The sequence below is a fragment of the Oryzias latipes genome, chromosome 19, assembly GCF_053564925.1.
Source record: "Oryzias latipes strain Hd-rR chromosome 19, Olatipes_Hd-rR_3.1".
NCBI classification, from domain to species: Eukaryota; Metazoa; Chordata; class Actinopteri; order Beloniformes; family Adrianichthyidae; genus Oryzias; species Oryzias latipes.
In genome coordinates this window covers 14,814,635-14,834,663 of record NC_136255.1, presented here as the reverse complement: position 1 = coordinate 14,834,663, position 20,029 = coordinate 14,814,635, and the positions used below count along the sequence as shown (strand labels likewise).

Genomic DNA, 20,029 nt, shown 5'->3' with positions numbered 1-20,029 from the left:
TCTGTTTGATTTATTCATTTAATTTGATTACGTTTGTGGATCATACAGTACCATCATCTATTGGGAAAATTATTCAAACTTGGCTAAATTTTAATGGAGAGCATAAAAGGTCATCAAAACAAACGAACAAATCGAACTGAAACTGTATTAAGGTAAAAATGTACTAAAATGCAAATAACCTGCAGCTTTCAGTGAGTCTTTAAAAGAACTTCAGGATTCCAAATTTCTCAGAGGAGGTTGTTTGCTAGGCACCCCCCCCCCCCCCCCCCCGCCCCTCAGGCACACACACTCCTCAGGGAAAGATTCATTATCTTTCTGCAGAACCACAAGAACAACACTATAAAAACACCAGAAAGTAACGACTATTTCCAGTACAACTTGGAAACATCATGCAGCAGTAAAGGCCCAAAACCACAGAGAGGACGGAAACCAAACACTTTGTGGTTCCGTGGTCTGAAAGATGAGAATTTAGGGTGCAGGAGAATTCTTCATTTTTCTTATGAATACACCGGCATGGGTTAGAAATTGATTTATTAAACAAGATATAGGGATTTTTTGTGTGTGACAGGTGGTGATATGCTCACTTTCATTTTGTAAGAATTAGGGCTTCTCCCAAGTGGCCTGCTGGGTCAAAAATCAGAACTACTGAAGAAGAATTCAGCTGGTAGCATGTGGATTAGAGAGGCAGACTGCGTCACAGCTCTGTAAATGTCATACGTGCCAATATGCTTTGCTTTTTAACACTGACTTGGATGGGATGCTTTTTGGTTTAGCTTTAGAGCTGGATGCAGCATCACCTCACAGCCTGTGCTGTAAATGAACAGGAAATATGTAAAATATTCTAATTTTATAATTAAAATGGTTAAAATGATTAGAATCATACATATAATCTGCATTGATTAGTGGACGCATTTGTGGTAGCTACGGTATACATATTATGATGACAGGTGAACCAGCCTCCCTTGACGACACGTCCCTGGTTAAAAAATATTAATAAGGAACTGAAAACCAACTAAATGACCTCAAACCCACCCAAAGCAAATTTTGCCTGCAAAGTCAGAATCAAAAAAACTGCCAAATCTGGCAACACCGAAGAGGGAAACTAAAATTAAGATTTAATTTCAGTGTAAGCCAAAAGTTGAACAACAACAACATTTCAACATAGGTTTTAAATTACCAGGAAAACAGCAATGTTAGAAGATTTTAATTAACCTCAAATTCAAAAGAGGTTTATACAAACATACACTCTGTGTGTCTGAAGATCCATAAACCCCTATTGTAATAGAAAAGTCTGTCCAACACAAGAGGCCTTCAGCTCTGATCTACTTGCGCAACTGTTGGACAGGACAGTGTTTTTTTTTAATAAAATAAAAAAGAAGATGTTAAAGGCCTTTTTACAATGCTTCTGTTGTGTGGCCGTTTTCTCGCTGCAGACACTCGTCCTGTGGAAACTGTTGATCGTGATTCATTAACAATGTACCTTGTTGATAACAAATGCATTAAGGTGGACAGAAGGACTTTTTTATTTTTTGCGTTAAATTGACTGGTATTCAACCCCTCCCAAACCCTGTTGCTTTTTAGAAAACAAGTCCTACATTGTGTGTGCAAATTATTCAAAAAAATGACAAATGTCTTTTTTTACCTTGTCATGTTAGTGTTGTTCAGGTTTTGGCGTATCCCTTCAGGAGTCGCCACAGCGAATCAGCTCACATAGATTCACTCAGGTGGTTTGGCAGAGATTTTTAGATCAGATGTCCATCCTGACACAACCCTGTATTTTATCCGGGCTGGGGACTGGCACAGGGAAACTCAGACCACATATTGTGGCTACATGGTTAGGCAGTAGCGCGAAGGGTCTTGCCCAAGGACCAACACTGGATGAAGCGTACTGGGAAGTGAACCCCACACACAGCCAAATAATCTATCCAGCCGCTCTCACTGTGATAATTGATGTGTTTCACAATTTTTTTTTGTACATTGAAGACACATCTACAAATGGGAACTATTGAGCGACTTTCTAAGAAGTGTTGTGGCTTTTTCCAAGAATGAAGTGGGGAACATTAGTCATTGGCAAAAAGGTGTAAAAAAAGAAGCCTACAAGAGCGGGATGCAGCCGTTGGTGACATATTTTGGCTTTAAATTGTCTTTAAAGGATGTATTAGTCCATTTAAAAAAAAATTCATTTTTTGCAAATCTTCTCTGCACAGATACCTTATGGAACATGTCTCTGAAATCATCTAAAGAAAGCTTTGACAACCTCAAATGCCACCAGGAAATCTGTGAAAGACTACAGGGTAGAAATTGGATGTGCTCACCCGAGTAAAAGTAGTGAGGAAATAAAAACAACTGGAGTCACAGCTAAAGAAATGAAGGCTCTCAATGACTCATCCTCCACAGTGTTTATACTCACTCCAGCCAAAGAAAGGGGGCAGACTCCATCCCATGGAGTAGACCCAGGCAGCGGCCACAAAGCTCAGTGCTTTCTTGTTGGACATCGCTCCCAGAGAGGCTAAAGGCCTGGTGATGACCACGCATCGATCCACTGCGATCACCATCAGGGTCATCATGCTGCAGATACCAAACAGAGCCCCACAAAAGGCGTACAGCTCACAGCCTGCATGGAAGTAAAGACAAGAAAGAGGAGGAGACATGTTAATTTCATTGCACCAGGCCCAAACGTGATGAATAATGCAGGAAATATGCTGGTCTTTAAACGTTTTTGTACTGATTTTGAAGCTACTTTATTTTACATTGTTTAAATAAACTACAATGATGTCAAGGAGATAGAAGATAGAAGATTGGAGAGAAGATCCTGCAGACACAACAGTGAATACTGTCTGCACTAACATGGTCATGCAGCTGTCAGCATGTTCATATTTGAGCTTTTATTGTTCCTCAATTTACATTCTTACTGGTCGCTTTGGTCAAAGCAGGGATTTTTAGATTGCACAACAAAAGTCAACAGACCTGCAGTACTGCACTGCAGAAACACACTTCTACTGTGCAGAACTCTGGTTTACCAGAGAACGATGTAAGCAAAGAGTTTTTAAAGAGCTTTTTTAGTTTTAGTTTTTGCATTTTCTACACTACTTTTACCTTGTAGCACTTTTTAAAATGTGTTTTAATGTATAAAATATACAAGTCTGTGTTTTATTATTAAGGAGCAACAGTATTTACTCACCTAATGACTGAAAGAGAACTGAACCAACAACTGTTTTGCACTTAAAACGCAGAGGATACTTCTAAAAAGAAGCAGCTGCAGAGGACCTGACTGTACCACCTCCTCCTGCAGGACGTTTGAGAAACTTTCAAAAAGGCAAACAGAAAGCTCTGTGGAATGCTGCAATACATGAAGCTGCTTCAACCCAAAGCTTCCAGTGTAAAGTTTGTCATAAAACTCTTTTTGAGCCTTTTAGTTTTTAGATCAAAATCTAGAAATAAGATTAAGGAGTTGTTTTCAAGAGGAAACCTTATTTTAGTCTGCAAATCTACAATCAGTGGGACTGTTATCTCATCATAGGACAAGAGTTGTGCTACGTTCACACCGGGCTCACACCTGGCTGTGTAGATGTTTGAACATCCAGAGCTAAATAAAAAAGAAATAAATTAAATAAAGATAGGATAAGATAATAAATAAATAAAAAAATCCAATTAAGTGGTGTGGACACACTTTGATTTACAGAATTCAACTTCAGCTTTTCTGTTGTTGATCTGCTTTGTAAATTTTTCCAAAATGAAAAGAATTTAAAGTGATTTTAAACAAACAATTTTTCCTGCTATGTGCAAGTGATTTTCCAGTTTTTTATTATGATTATTAATGTATTTATTTGGCGCCTTAAAATGACTGTAGTCATTAAAAACACTGAAACATAAAAACAACAGTAAAAATTTAAAACAATCTAAGGTAAAAAAAAGTATAAATAAGTGTCATACAAACATAAAATCTATCAAATGACAATGGAAAGAAAAAGTTCAGGTAAAGCAGTACCTGAGGGTTTTTCTTGAGTATTTATGCTGCTAAACTTTGGACAGTTTACACTTTAGGGGCCTTTTTTTTTATCAGCAACCTTTTAAAAAATTGATAGAATTTTTAAAGCAAAACATTTTTATAATAAACTTACAAAAGCACAGTGTCTTGAAATGAAATACATTCAAAGGACAAACGTGTACTTTAGCTTTTGCTCTGTTATTGGACAACAAATGTAGTCAAAGTTGAACCAAATTCCCATAAATTTTGCTTAAGACCCACTTTCAAGGAAAAGCTCTCAACTTCATTAATTGATCTTGCATTAGGGAAATGAACCGAAGACAAGATGAAATGTTTGTGACCAAATCTTAGACAGTACGTAAAAACACGTGTATCACTTTTTTCTATTTTAAGAAATTCTTTTGTCGTTTTCCAGGGTTGGAATTGATTAAAAATTAAGATAAGGCCATGACCTTTAACACAATAATCATTGCAAAAATGTATTGCTTTGTTTATATTTGGACTGTACACACAGAACTCAGGGAACAGAGAACCCAGATCCAGTTATTTCTGTAAAAAATTCACATCCAGTCATCACTTCATCAGCTGCTTTCTCCCCAGGCTCAGAGTGCGATCTGATCATCACCACGCTGCACAAAACATGGAAACTCTCTCTATCCAAACTCAAGACCTCAAGGGTTTTGGCCTGGTGAAACAGGCATTTTTCACACCGTGAAATATAACATCAGGATGCTCAAGTGTTTTTTTTGTTGTAGTTTTTTTAAAAGCAAACTTCTGAAGGTAATGATGTCCAGAGGAGCAGCGGATGTTCTGGAGAATCTAATAATCCCAGAATATTTTCTTCCACTAAAAAGAATTCCTTAGATGGTCAAGACCAAAAAATTAGAGGGAATTAAAACAACGCTAATATCAGAAAGTAGTATTTTATTAAGCTTAAACTAAGGCTCAGACAAGTAAAGTTGTCAAAAAAATTTGCATCCATTTTACGAAGACATGAATCGAGCTTCATCAAATAAATGTTAAGTGATGATGTGCTGCTCCACTGATGGATTATGGGTGATCTAACCCTAACCCCCCCTGTGCGAAACAACCTGTGAGAACAGTCTGGATTGAGAAAGCCTTGTGGGCATTGATGACACAGCCAGATGTTTCTGTGAGGAGCAAACTTCATGTGAAATGATCACATGGACAGATTCAGCCGTGAATTTGGGGCAGTAAATGATAAACAAGGATAAATATGTCACACCAAATCCATTATATTAGATGGGGGAAAAAGTGTTCTTTAACATTTTATGTAAAAGATGTTTCCAGATTGTAATTTTCCTTATCTCTTAGAATGAAGATCACCCGTTTTCCTATATATACAAAAAAATTACAACAAAGATCACCTGTTTTTAAAATAAAAAAACTGGAATTAAGATCACCCATTTTCTTTTCAATGCAATACGCTTCCATGCATTTCAATATTTGACCTCATTTTTTTATTTTTCACCTAATAACATGCAAAAAAAATAAGAATCCAAACAAACCGCTGGAGAGCAAAGCAGGACATCAGGACATTTATGACACTTGAGCATTTTTAAAGTATTTCTGCTGGTGCATCTTTTGCTTGTTTAGTCCAGACTGTTTGTTGTTTTCTTCTACTGTGGTCACTCAACCGGTCCTTAATCCAGCTCATCTGAACTAGTAACAGGGTATGAAATAATTGGATTAAAAGAGTGGGGGGCACATTTGTGTGTTTATGCGTGGTGGCACGGAAGAAGATGCCTCTTCAAATGGACTAAAATAAACTTTCTCCTGTTTTTGGGATGTAAGGCTCGGTCTTTTATATATAAGAATATGCGCACAAAAAAGTAGTAAAAACTTTTTTACGGCAAATATTTGGTAGTTTTTTTGAGGAAGAAAGTGGTGAAAGGAGAATACTGCACAAGTTCTTTAGACCACCCAGAAAAACTTTTTTTTTTTAAGCACTTAAACAGTTTCTGTGATGAGGAACTACAAGTAAAATTCAACATGAATATTAAATATTTGTTTTTTCTTTTGGGTTGCAAACGATGTCAACCTTTACAAAACTGAAAACAAGTCAATTTAATTCATTTTTTTATGATCCATCATTTCATGGCTATAAAACTGTCTTAACTTTCCAACCTGTAAAATTGTGCCTAAGATTTTTTTGTGATATTTGCTTGCAAATGTAGTGATGGGAATTTGAAGTTTTATCTCATGATGGAGGACATATATAAAGAAAATTAAGCTTAAAATTGCATTTTTGAGTATTTATTTATTCAAATCAATGAGAATCAGGAGGAGACGAAAAAAATGCTGTTTGAAAAACAGCTTATTTGTGACATAGAAAAAGAAAAAAGTCCTCTGGGTTATGAGACACTTGCATTAACTGGTTTTTGATTTGCCGTAAACAACAAGAATTTAGCCATATCGTTGGATTTCTTCATGTAAACCTAATGGAATGTCCTTGGATGTTATTGAAAATGCCAAACACATTACAGAAATACCTCCTCAAACTGCATGAGGAGGTGGGAGGAGTCAAGAAAGTGTTGGATGTCCCTGCTATGTAGAGAGATGAACGGACATGTAGTTTTATTCACATATTTTACAATTTCACTCATAAAAGAACAGGAAAATGTTTTGTTCAAGGTTTTGCAGCAGCAGCAGTGTTTTCCAGCATTTTCATTTCACAGTGTTGAGATGCAGTTGACAGAATTATCTCCAACTGTAACTTTTTTGCAGTGCAGTTCAATATTCTCTTCAAACCAAAAGTCGAATTATGAGGTTTGTTGTTTTGCAATATGCCAATATGACCCAGGGCAGTATGGATGAAAATGTATTAAAAGTTGAACTATGGAGAATATTTTCGTATAAGGTGGATTCAGCAAAAGTCAGAAAACCATCAAAGCACCCTTGGAGTTCTTCTGCAGCCTTTCAGGATGCTTCTTTATTACACATAAGGTTCTCACACAAGTTTACTTTAGATCAGCACATAAGGCATGTCTAATTTTAAATAAAACCTTCATAAGGACAAAATAAAAGTCAATTTGATGTAAAACTTGAACCTTTTTTTCTCTTTTGATTCATTTATTTTTTACCACAGGGCAACAAAGTTCGATTGTTTGTTCCCTTTGCTCAATGAGAAATAGAGTCAGTATCAAAACTTAAGAAACTTAATGAACTTTAAAAGGAAGTTTAAGAGAGTTTAAAAGTTACGCGAGTGAGTGTTACTTCCTTCTATTGCTCCATCCCTTCTTTGATCTGGAATTGTTAATTAGGAGAGTTTCATTTTCTGCATTGAGTCTTCCGAAATGCTTAAAATTGATCCTAAACAGAAACTGCTGTGAACAAAATGGCATAAAAAAAGAGTGTGAAATAATGTCTGATCATGTCAAGTTAGTTGTTTTACTACAAATCTGTCTTGAAAGTCCCTCTTCGATGAAAATAATGTTTTTTGAGTTTTTATGGTACTTGTGGGATTTTTCTTATGAAAGAGACCAAATGTGATAAGAAATCATTTACTTTTGAATAACTGAGTATGTCTCCTTTTAAATTGCTGTCAATCAAACCATCGCACAGGCGCTTGGTTTGAATTACTGAGCAGTTGATATGTCACAACGGCTCACTAGTGCATGCGCATTGCTCAAGCTCCCTTCTCTGCCCCGTGCACCGTCACAAGCTCAGGTGCGAGAGAAGGTTAGATGGCACATTGCTGCAATGCCAGAACGCAGAGTGTCCAAGGTTGGGGTCATCTAAGATAGCACAAGGGTTACAGTGATCAGGATAGCCATAGGCCCTGCGACAGACTGTCAGGGTGTAGCCGTCCCGTCTACCTTTTGGTGATTTAGTTCAGACAGGTACCAAATTGCGTTGCGCTGCTGAAAAGGAGCTGTGCACCCCACCCGCCGCCCAACCTGACAAACCTCAGATCACGTCTGTACCATTAATTTAACCGTAATCCTAAAAGTAATCCTTCCTGGCCATGAATTGCCATGAAAAGATCAGCCATGAAAAAAAAAAAAAAATTTGCCATGAAACAAGATCAGCACTGGTCGCACGTATTTGAAAAATTACGTGCGAATAGTCCATTTCTTTATGTCATTTTATTTTATTTTATTTGCATCAAATCAGCCATTGCTGCTTGCTGGTGGAATGTAGCCTAAATGATAATGTAATTCAAAGCATTTTTCATGGGCTTATTAAAGTTATTTTATATGTGTAATTTTTTTAACCACCAGGGTCTGGTACACACATCTGTTTTGTCATTCCACACATTGTTCAGAAAGTGTCACTTTGGAACCAGAGATATTGTTTATTCGCATAGTTATGATTTAATGGAAACAGTGTCATTGCAATATTATGTTTTTTTTACATTTCTAGAATTTCGATAAAATTTGCACTTATGTGTAATGGAAAGCAGCTAGTTAATTTGTAAAATAAAATCCCACAAAAAGCCCATTTTTTTCTCATAAAACTTTGAATTTGTATCATAATTTTACAATTTTACTAATTCACAATTGGACTGCATTGTAGCCTCCTGTTTCGTAAGTTAAATTATTCAAAATAAGTGGGAGTGTCATTAAAAAGTGTCATTTTTTGTGTTTTCTGACATGTTTTGTGCAATTGCCAATGTACAGAATTTGATGACTGTATTTAGAGAAAATTTAATTATTTTCAGCTTCCTGAAACAATTAGTAGTCTTACAAACCTACCTTTAGACAAGCTTAAAGAAAACATGTTAGAAGATATTTTCAAACTTGAATGAAAATAGTTTAAAGGTGTTTTTCTTTCCGAGAGGATAAGTATACCTCATTTTAAAACAAAATTGTTCAAATAACAGATTCACACAGACTGCTTCCAACATCGTCACCTTGAGAGGCAATTTGAAAAGGACAATTTGTACATGGAATGCTGTGCACTTTAAACTGTAAGAAAATAAAATAAATTTACAATGTGTCTGTCTTCACTTCTTAAAGAAAGTCTTATAGGAAACCAGAAAAATGAAAGGAAGAAAGGAGAGCTGCAGTAAAAGTAAAAAAAAAAAAAAACTTAAAGGAAGATAAATTGAACATTTGTCCCCACACCTCTCTTTCTTCCACATCCTGCAGAAAATGTTGCGCAACTCTGTTCATAGAAAACTCCACGTTACCTTTTTTTCCAAAAATCCAATGTTTGTACATGCTGGTGATGAAGAAGATAGGCGTCTGAGTGAGACACATGAGGAAATCTGTCACTGCCAAATTAATAATGAAGATGTTGGATGGTGTCCGCAGGCTCCGGCTCCTGCACAGAAAACAAGAACGCAAGCATCTGCTCAATACTGTCTTTGTTGTCAGAAATAGAATCAGCCAAGTCAGATATTGATATGCAGTCATGTGCAAAAAAATTCTATTCAATTCAAAGTAAGTTTAAAAACATGTTTAAAAAAAAAAGAAACTTTGGAAGAAGATGTGGATGAGAAAGTGTTTGCACTGCTGCCAACCACAGATGAGAAATAATTATAAAAAACCATTAGGCACAAGTGTGGAAAGTTTTTTTTGCTCATCTGAGACAGTTTTCATGACAATTAATCTTAATCTGATTATGAAAATGACATTATTTTCATGCCTGCATGTATAAAAAGTACAAAAAGGAAATTACCTGCTAAAAGCATAAATGACAAGGAAGTTTCCCACCATGCCTGTGATGCCCACAGCCAGGATAACAACCCCAATGGTGTAGTGAGCGTGGTCAGGGACATCGACAGTTGGAAAAGCATCAGCAGGGACCGTTGAACCCTGGTAAAAGCACGCAAAAAAGATCATATTGTTGTGTGAAAGGTCACAGAATTTAAAATGGCAGTTTAATAACAAAGTCATTTTAAACTCTGTTCTTAGGATTGATCCAAAAAATTATTAAATCCTGAACAACTGTATCACTGATGTAATCGTTCAGAAACACCTCTAAACAAAAAAATGCTTGAAGTTTGGATCTAGGATAATTATTACACATTTGAATGTATTTTCTACAACATTTTAAGAGCTTCCTACAAGCCGAGAAAGGTCTGCTATGCTTTTTTTGCCTGTTCTCTCATGATAACAACATTTACTAACCCGATAAGTTTGAGAAGAGGATAAGTTCCAGCTCATGCATCATTCTGTACCCATGTAGACGGCCTGAACCCCATATTTGATCACTGATGATATTGGCAACAACCACTAGCACCACTGCGCAGGCGGCTACAGTTATCTCCATAAATCTCTCTGCTCGAACATATTTAAGAAATCCTTCTGTTCAACTTAAAGGGACCTAAGGAGAGGGGTATTTTTTTTTCTAAGAAAAAAAATTACTTTTGCTGCTGAAGGTTAAGAATAGAAACAGCCATCACAAAACTAACAGATTCAAAAACTTGCAATTAAACATAAACATATTGCACACAACCAACACAAAACAGCTTTTCTAGTTTGTCAGACTTGTCACATGGCAGCAGCTGCAGCAGGATTCATTCAGATTCCTACTATTTTTTTGGGTCCCTGACATTGTGTTTCCAGACAGAAACACTCACACCCTAACCTTATGACCCACATCATCTGCAGGGCGGCATCGTCACCCCCTCATGTGCATCCTATGATAATCCAGTACGCTGTGTTTATGTGCTTCTGAGTTGCTGGACTAATATTCCACTCAGTGGCGGAGCTGGAACATTTTATATAGGGGGCAGAAAACTTTGGAAGGGTGGCAGATGAGAACAGTAGAGTGGACGGCCTTTTCAAAAGAACGGATCAAAAGTGCGTATTTCAAACTGTTTTATTATTGTTTTCAATATTACAAAATATGTTCTTTTAGCTTAGGTACTATTACTGATGCTTAACGAACCACTCCAATGACAAATTGTGTTTTGGGTGTTTTTAAGATGTTCCTGTAGCATTTTTCCTCAAAATGGAGGAAATGTATAAAATAATTTAAGATTAAAACTGCGTTCTTGAGTATTTCTTTGTTCAAACTGCGTTGATCAGGAGCAGATGAAAACAGGATGTTTAAAAAAGCTCGGACTTATGATGCAGATACTGCTGTGGGCGGGCTTAAGTCTTTCTGTTTAGGCAGTAATTCTAAATCCTACATTTGCAGACAAATACATTCATGTGTGTTTTCATTTCCCCTTCTGAGCTGTTATCTGGCTGTAAACTGTGCAGCTGGATAACTTCGATATTGGTCATAGTTTTTTTTTTGCTTAGCCAACGTTAGGTTGGGCTAGTGTTGCACTTGTCACTTATGGGAGAGAATGTAAACAAAGGCAAGCTGGGAAATTAGCTAGGCTAACTTCTGCGTCAAATGTCCCGCCCACAACCCAAAAGGGAATTTCTAATGAGCTCCTGCAGCTCTGCAGAAAATATGTCAACAAACAACACAGGTATTTATTTAATTTGATGAAAACGGCACTATCGGAATTCAAATCTTTATCTTTGTCAATAATGATAATAATATTGACTCAAAAATTGGGGGGGGGGGGGGGGGGTACATCTCCCCCTTGCCCTCCCTAGCTCCGCCCCTGGTTGCAGTACTTTTTGTACTGGAATTGTTCAATGAAGGACAGAGAAGTGATTGTGGTTATACAAGTAAGAGTAAAAATGTCTGGTGAAGCTGGTAAAACGGGACAAGTTGCTAAATCCACATTGTTGGCGTGAAATTGCGGTGAAATGAGGAAGGGGGTCTTTTTAGAGTGACTTTAGTTCTAGTTGGTCAAGCTTTGTCTTTCCTTGAAGAAGCTTCAATCTGACCGTTAGTTGCTGTTTCTCCCATCTCCGCTTCTCCTCACATCCTCCTGTCTCTGAGCTTGAGTGGCTCCATGCCAGATTACGCCGATCACATGGCAGAAGGGAGGGAGGGGGGAGGTGTGTGTTTTGTGCGCGAGTACATTTCTGAGAGTCATCAGTGGAGAGCACGTAATATAAATGGAAATGGGCTGGTTGGCATCTAATGCACTGTGATGCAAAACAGACAAAGATAAATAAGTGGTGTGGGAAAGAAAATAAAGATAAGTGAGTAAAGAAATGGTGAGAGACCAAAGCAGGAAAGAAGAGAACATCGGTGAATTTGATATAAGCTCATGCATGTAGAGACACACATTTAGGAGAGCAGAAATCTTTAAGGAAGAAAAAAAAACTAAACACCTGAGCTGGCAGAGCTTCGTTCATAATGGTGTTTTTTTCTTCTTCTAGTAATACAACAGGATTCAACCCTAAGACACCTAAATTTATTTCAATTTAGGGGCGAAAAAAACTAAATTAAGGCAAATTTTGGGCAGCAGTGGTTCAATGTATTTTTGTATCAATAGGCAGCAAGAGGTTAAAGCAACAACAGTTTTATTTGAACGTCTTCCCTGCTCACCATTACAAACACATCTTACCAGGCTTTACTAAAAATCAGCAGTTCGATTGGTTGAATGTGTCCTTCAAATGCAATAAAGCAGTCAACCCATTGTTTTCCTGTTTCTCTTTATTTCTTTATTATAGTATCTTCCGCTATTGTTTGGCGCTTGACCCCTTCTACAATTTTTCAACTATTTTAACTATTCAACTATTAAACTGTTCAGCTCTTTCCAGCTATGACTTTTGGTTCTTTAAATCCTTCAACTTTTCTAAGAAATTCCAAGATTTCCAGGATTTTTGCCTCTATAGAAATACATAGGGAATCCTTGGTGCAGAAGCTCACTGGTTAGAGACCCGGCGCCTTTTTCACAAAAATATATTTTTTGTTATTGTGCTGGTCAATTTTGATCTTTTTTTTCCCCTTTTTTTGTGTGCCAATTGTTACCCTTTAAGTTTGATTTTCATTCAGCAATACAGCATTCAACCCTGCATTTTCTTCTGGAAATGCAGCTACTTCCAGTTAATTGCTAAAATCTACAAAAAAAGGAAATCATTCTCAAAATTATTTTGCTTCATACCCTTGACAATAAAAAATACTTGATTGAGACTAAAAAAACTCAAATTGCTTGATTTATGGAATGATTAGAGGCATCTTAATGCATTTTATTAACCCTTGTGCTATCTTAGATGACACCACCTTTACATTGACGTGTTATTCCTAGCATGATCAAAGGTGGATAAAGGTGGAAAGATTTCATGTAATACATGGACAATCATTGAAGAAAAAAGGTTCAGTGCACTGTCTAGTGGGTCTAAATGACCCAACTCCCAACATTAAAGTGTCCAAACAGAATAATTTCATAACACAGAGAAGCCACATTAAATCTTTCAGACATTGATTAGTTGTTTTGAAGGGGATTACAGGAAGTTTTTTAAAATCTAAGCTGTCATCACTGTTTCATTCATTTTCTATGTTAATTTGTGTTTATAGTTGACATACACAAAAAATGCAGAAAAGCTACAAGCCATTTTATTTACTCTTTCAAGCGATGAACTGTTATTTATTTTCTAAAGATATAATAAGCAGTGTATTTTGGGTTCAGTTTTAAGGATGTTATTTTTAAGTTCAATATATTTTGATAATTCATATGAACATTTATTGTCAAAAATAAAAATTTAGATTAATGTTCCGAGAATAAAAGCAAGTTTTGGATTTTTTATTTTATTTTAGGATTTTCTACCGTGGGCCGAATATTATTTAATGTTGCATTTTAATTTTGTTCACATTTTGTTCTTAATTGATTAATTTCTATTCATTACGCAATAGTATTTTTCAATTTAATCAAAATGAACTGCAATTAGGCGCATACAACTCTAAAAAAAAAAATTTACCCAGAAAGGTATTTTTTAAAAGCTTATTGGGCTGTAAAGAATTCAATTTTAATTAATTCCTAACTTTTTGCTTTTTTAGCTTATTTTTCCTTTTTTAAATGCTTGTGGAATTCGTTGTTTCTAGATTTTTAAACCTTACTGTAAGATTTCTTGCTGTATGGACAGATAATTTCACTAGTTTTCTAGTAATTTCCTTTTTAACAGAGTTCTTTTCCTGTTTTTATGCTACCTCTTTTGTAAGTGGATTATACAATATTTCTGTTGAAATCTCCGATTTTATTAACAATCAAGGCAGGTAGTGGATTAATAGAGCCATAAACATCTGTCTTAAAGGTTTCCGGTTCAAATTCCAGTACTGGTGAAATCTAATTAGGTTGGGACAGCAATTTTGACCCATCTTAAAGTACCCGTCTGAATAGCTTAAGTATAAATAGCGTTCGTGGAAAATGGATGAAAAGATAAAATCGTACACAGATTGAGGAGACCATACAGGTATGATTCAAAAATAAAAATAAATCAGCTGTCGTCTGTTCTTTAGTAACAACGACTCAAAACCCAGAATTGGAAAAAAATGTCAGTTTTAATGGGTTAAAGCTTAAGATCAACTGTCAAAACAATTATTACATTTCATTGAAATTACATAAAACTTCTTCGCTCAATTTAAATCTCATTGAGGGAATCTGTTTGTGCTTGATTGATTCAGCTTCTTTTGCTGAATGCTGATGAGGATTGCACATCTGAGAAGGCTGGGGGGGGACTACAATACTGATGATCAGCTGGGCTTCGTTAAAAAGTACAAGTGTTAAAAAAAAACTAGACTAGTGTCTCGGCTCTGATCAGAACTGTTTCAAAAAGCTATTTGCTAAATGACTGCCAAACAGCAATTCTTGATTTGTTCTTCATGATCCATCTTTAAACAGTTGCCACTTCTGTGAATTTAAAAAGGGACACCATCCCTGATTAGTCAAACTTTAACCTGGTTTAAGTTGCAATATGTGTTTAATAGCCATGCGTTTTGTGCGTGGAGCCCAAAAACGTTCTTAAAAATGTGCATATTTAGGCATTAGTGAGAATCTGACACACACATAGGTGTATGTTTACACAGACTTTTCACAGGAAAAATTCAGTTTTTGGTGTTATTAACATGTTCTTGTGGCATTTTTCTGATGGAGTACAATGTAAATAAAATTAAGCTTAAATTTAACCTTTAAGTATTGCTTTATTCAAATTGTTGTGGATCAGGAGCAGACAACAAAAATGCAGTTGGAAAAAGCTTGTAGATGTGACAGAGACGCTACAATCAGCTGGCGACAAGCTCCAAGCTCTGATCTATTCGAATGCATCCACTTGTAGACAAATAGATCCATGTGAGTCTTTGTCTTCCTCATCTGAGGTGAAATCTGGCTCAGAACTACAGCTGGATATCTTCAATATTGCTCACCATTTTTGTTGCATCGGTAATGTTAGTTTTGGGGTGTTAGGAGCTGTAAGCTAGTGGGAGGGCGCGTAAACAGATGAATGACTGGAATTAGGAGTTGGCTTACTCAGCGCCAAGAATTCCACCTCAACTCAGAGGTGAAGTTCAAATAAACTCTTGCTGCTCTGCAGAAACTATGTCCTAGAAAACGACAGTTTTTTTTTTTGGCTAAAAACAACATAATCATAATTAAAAGACCACAGAACACTTTTACAAATGTAAAAGGATGACTGGAGTGGGGCTTTATGCATCCAACATAGACACATTTTTACCTTTTGTGGCAAACCAACCAAATGTTTGCCAGCTTACCACAAATAGAAACCATAAAACATTTAAAAGAAAAAAAATCACTTTGCACAGGTGGGAAGAAACCAGAAAACACTTTAGTGGGACCACAAATCAATAGGGGCAAGCTAATGCATCCGAGTCTGACAGCTGAGACTCAGCAGGAGGCTCAAAGAAAAATACCAACAACCAACAATAACTGCAGTGATTTGTAAGGCCATAACTAGTAACTAGAAGCAGGAATACCTGCAGACGTTTAGTGAATAATTCAACCCCTTATTGACATGAATGTGAAATCCATAAAGCAGGTCTTAAGGCTGTCACCCACATTTGAATACACTGGAACACCAGCTGCACTGCAGCTCACAGTTCACCCTCTCAACCCTTTTACATCTGGGTGAAAGCGACTCAAGTCGCCTTCTTCAACAGACCAGAAAGATTAGCTGCGACCCCACGCGCCCGGGACACTCACTGCTCACAAGCTTTCCTTCCAGCATACAGAAGAAACCCACACCGACCGACTCGAGCACATCCCCTTCGTGGCCACAGAGAGGCTGCTGTAGGAGCAGAAACCACCACTGAGAGTAATGTTCCAAATATTGCGCAACAATATGACTGCAATGGCTGATCTTGTATTTATGGACAAAGCAAGCCGTTTAAATATTTATCTTTGCAAAGCCATTCCTTATTTAAAGCTCCTTCAGTTCTCAGACTGTAAAGTAATTGCAAAATTTGGAGAAAAGTTTGGAACTTTTTCTACAAATAGGAAAATGAAGATGTATTTAAATAAACTTCTGTCCAGGTGGCAAACATTAATAGATTTTGTCACACTGGACAAGCAGGGAGGGGCTTCTTCTTTTTCTACTGTTTACTAGGCCCAAAGCACTTTACAGTCAGAGACACATTCACATACACATTCACACATGGTGGCAGCAAAGTGGGGTTCAATGTCTTGCCCAAGGACACTTCGACACGTGGAAGGCGGGAATCGAACCTGCAATATTCCGATCGGAGGTCGACCACCCTAGTGGTAATAAGCTAACCATGGGGTAGCATAGGGTAATAATACCCTATTAATGAACTAACAAAGAAATACTTCTCTCTTGTTCTGATGTCTTTGTATCAAAAAGGTTTTGTTTTTGTGTTTTTTTTAACTTCAAAACACTGATGAAACAGGAATGGTTCAGGTTTGTCCACCTAATGGGCTAAAAATCACAAATGTGACTTCATTTAGTTTATATTAACCAAACTATTGACTAAATTATAAAAGCAAACTAGCCAGGGCCACAATATATTCAACTGCAGAAAAGATTACAACCAGCAGATTACATCTCAGCCAATGCATTCATACACATGTATAAAACTCCCATTCTTGATTCTTTTGCCAATCGATGACTACAAATAAAGAAACTACATTTTTCAAATCAAACACACGTTTCTTTGCTAAATAACTGTATTTCTCCTACATGTATTAAGAAGAATAGACAGTTCAGGGAAGTCCTTTAGACTGATGCCTCTCTCAGACAGAGAGGGAGACAGAGGTCTGATTCCTGGATGAGATCTGGTGACAACATTCACAAAACTACAAACATGCACGTACATGAACAAATGTATGTAAAAAAAAATTATGTAAACGTGTCAAAAAAACAAACTGTGAAAATTAAAATGAATAAAACAAACATAAAAACAGCATTTAACAGCAGACAAACCTGCAGTTTTCATTGGAGGCATGACAGTATTGGTAAAAAAAAAAACAACAAAAAAACATTATATTATATTATATATTATATTATATTATATTTAACTACCCTGGGATTTTTCCTGACTTCATTCAGGTTTGTTGCTGAATGAGTGAAGAGAAGTCTTACAATGGATGTGGGTTTCATTCATTTGTCTTGTACCCTGCCAGAGTTAACATGCCCTTCACGCACACTTCCTTCATAGGATGATCGATTCAATATTTCCTTAGCAGTATGACGCCTCTCCGGGTTCTTCCTGTCTGTGTGGTGACTTTGTGTGTGGCTCCCATTGATCTTCGCGCACCGCCGCAGCGCGCAAAAGCTGTCCATGCTTTCACATTGAGAACTATTTGTCCTTCAAGCAGTCATACCCAAATCCCTACACACTCTGATGCCGGATACTTACAACTGTTGCTGCCGGGGACAGCTCCATGAGCCGATGTCGGGTGATGGAGCTGATATTCCAGGGCGCGCGAGCCGATGGGTCCAGCGTGGGGATCCCCGGTTCAATCTGGAGCTGAGAGTCCATTCGCGCTCCGAGGTGGCTGGTGAGCACAGTGGGGGGAAAGCTTATGTGACGAGGTCTAAGAGTGTGTAGTCATCATCGCCGCCCTGCTCCTACATCCTTCTCTGAGCATCTGGAGCGCAGCAGCTGGAACGCAGGGAAAGACGTGCGCTCCCTCTGAGCTTCCAGTCCAATCTCCGCTCCGGGGAAGCCTCTCTGTGTCAGTGGGTCTGCGCGCTCACACCCAACTGCACCGCTGTTCTGTTGGTTTGATACTAAGCATCTGGGCCAACTCTACTTTTTGTGGGCTCTCCGGAAACGTGCAACTGATGTCTTAGTTCTCGCACTTGACTTTGTTCCACCAATGACTGCTGCCTGCGAACGTGACGCACATCTGTTGCACATAGGCTTTCACAGGAAGCGTTATTTCATTGATAAGTAAAGGAGAATCAGAGGATGTTTGACTGCACCTGCAAATCTTTGAGGGGATTACATCTTCTTCTTTTTGTTCTTCAGGGAGGTCCAGTATTAATATAGGGGCATGATGCAATTAAAAAAAAACAAAAAACGTAAAAATAAAAATAAAAAAAGGAAACATATGGGCAGAAGACATGAGGACCAAAAAATGTAGGAGGGGCTTGGAGGAGAGTCTTTGGAAAGTAAGACATTTAGTAAAAGTCTATTTTTATCTTTTAATGATTGCACTCTTTCATACAGAATCTTTGCAAGACAGCCAGTAGACAAACGAACAACAATTGACTTGTCAAAATGAAATTGCTTTTAAAATGGCAAATGGATAACACCTGTACTGTCTGAATGAAATCAGTTCTGCCCTTGGTCATGTTTTCAGTTACAGTTTATCACTTTAAATATGGAGTTTTACACACAGAAATGCTCAAAATGTCAGCCTGAATACCAAATATCAGACAGATTTCTTAATCCCAAAAAAATGAGAATAGTCTGGCAGAGTCAGTGTAATTAAGTGAGGGATGCTGGGAAATATTTGCATCCTCATTTTGGATAGATTGCTTCTGTATTATGACTGAATGGGAGTGGACTAAACTGTCTGGAAATGTCATGCAGTTAAACAGTTGCTGCTTCCATCATCGCAAAGCAAATCTAAATATTAATGTGAAAGAACAAAAAGCATAAAAAACAGTTATTCCTCCTTTTTTTCTAATTGTCTTTTTGGCACCCCCACCTCCTCACAACATTGTTTTAACGGATGCAACACTGTCTAACTTTAGTTGATTTTAGTACTTAACACCTACCAGCATTTTTCACTATTTGAATAAAGAAATACTCAGAAATGCAAGTTTTGTTTGTAATTTTTCTATTTATGTCCTCCATCAAAAGAAAAATGCTGCAAGAACATGTGAAAAACACAATTTTCATAGCAGTGGGTGTTTAAGTGTTGCTAGCAACATCTCTGGTCTTAACAGGTTGAAACACTGTAACATCGTCTCTCATTTACATCCTCTTTATGATCCACTGGAAATTCTATCCCACTGTTGCTTCAACACACCAGGATTCCCTTGCAAGCAAATGCTTAATGTAGCATCAACTTGAATAAAAAAATGTAAAAAAAAAAACACTGATGAATAGTTTGTTATATAATAGGAAATAAAATCAGACGTGAAGGGGTAAAAGCAACGAACAGTGCAGAATCAGATCTTTGTAGCCATAAAAAGGGTTAGTGTAGTTTTTATGCAATTAGACTTGTTTGGTGCACTTGATACAGTGGACCATGACATTTTAATTTCCCACCTGGAATGGTGGGTTGAAGTTAAAAGGCCGGCATTGGAGTGGTTCAAATCTTACTTGTGTAATTGAACCTTTTCTGTCAGGAATGGGGACTGAATGTCCTCTTTTACTGTCATGTAATGGGGGTCCCTCAGGGCTCATATTGAGACCTCCTTTTTTTGTTTGTTTTGTTTTGTCTGTACGCGGTGTCCTTTCACTGTTGAGCAAGTGATTGTTTGTTGTAGCTCTCCAGAGATGTCTTATGGGTCTGGAGTGATAGATGAATAAAATGGGTTTCCACCGCCATCCCCTTTTTTGTGTAGTGTTTTGTGTGTAAATAAATTAGACTTTTTCCAGTCTAAATGACAATTAAATAGAGGTGATGGTTTTCCTGACTGCTCTGGTTCCCTCACCTCTAAACTCCTTTAGATGATTAAACCTGGTGTAATTAATTTGGGGGTGAACGTGGACTCAGAGCTGACATTTGAGAGACAAATTAACTTGTGGAAAAGTCAAGTCTTTTTGTTGTTGAGGCAGCCAGCTAAA

At 37.2% G+C, this 20,029-nt stretch overlaps 1 protein-coding gene across 2 annotated transcripts in view; it reads right to left on the bottom strand.

Moving 5' to 3' along the window:
• The window catches only part of LOC101157094 (melanopsin-A-like), a 61,619-nt gene that overhangs the window by 25,607 nt on the left and 15,983 nt on the right, over positions 1-20,029 (bottom strand). The window contains exons 1-4 of one of the 2 annotated variants that reach the window (XM_020712260.3): positions 17,642-18,363; positions 9,635-9,771; positions 9,144-9,277; positions 2,411-2,614 (exon numbers count right to left, since the gene is read on the bottom strand). In XM_020712260.3, coding sequence (XP_020567919.1) covers positions 2,411-2,614; positions 9,144-9,277; positions 9,635-9,771; positions 17,642-17,764 — 598 coding nt within the window. In that variant the 5' untranslated portion in view covers positions 17,765-18,363. Of the gene's footprint in view, positions 1-2,410; positions 2,615-9,143; positions 9,278-9,634; positions 9,772-17,641; positions 18,364-20,029 lie in introns of those variants that run through there. The other variant, XM_078937291.1, reaches the window with a different exon arrangement.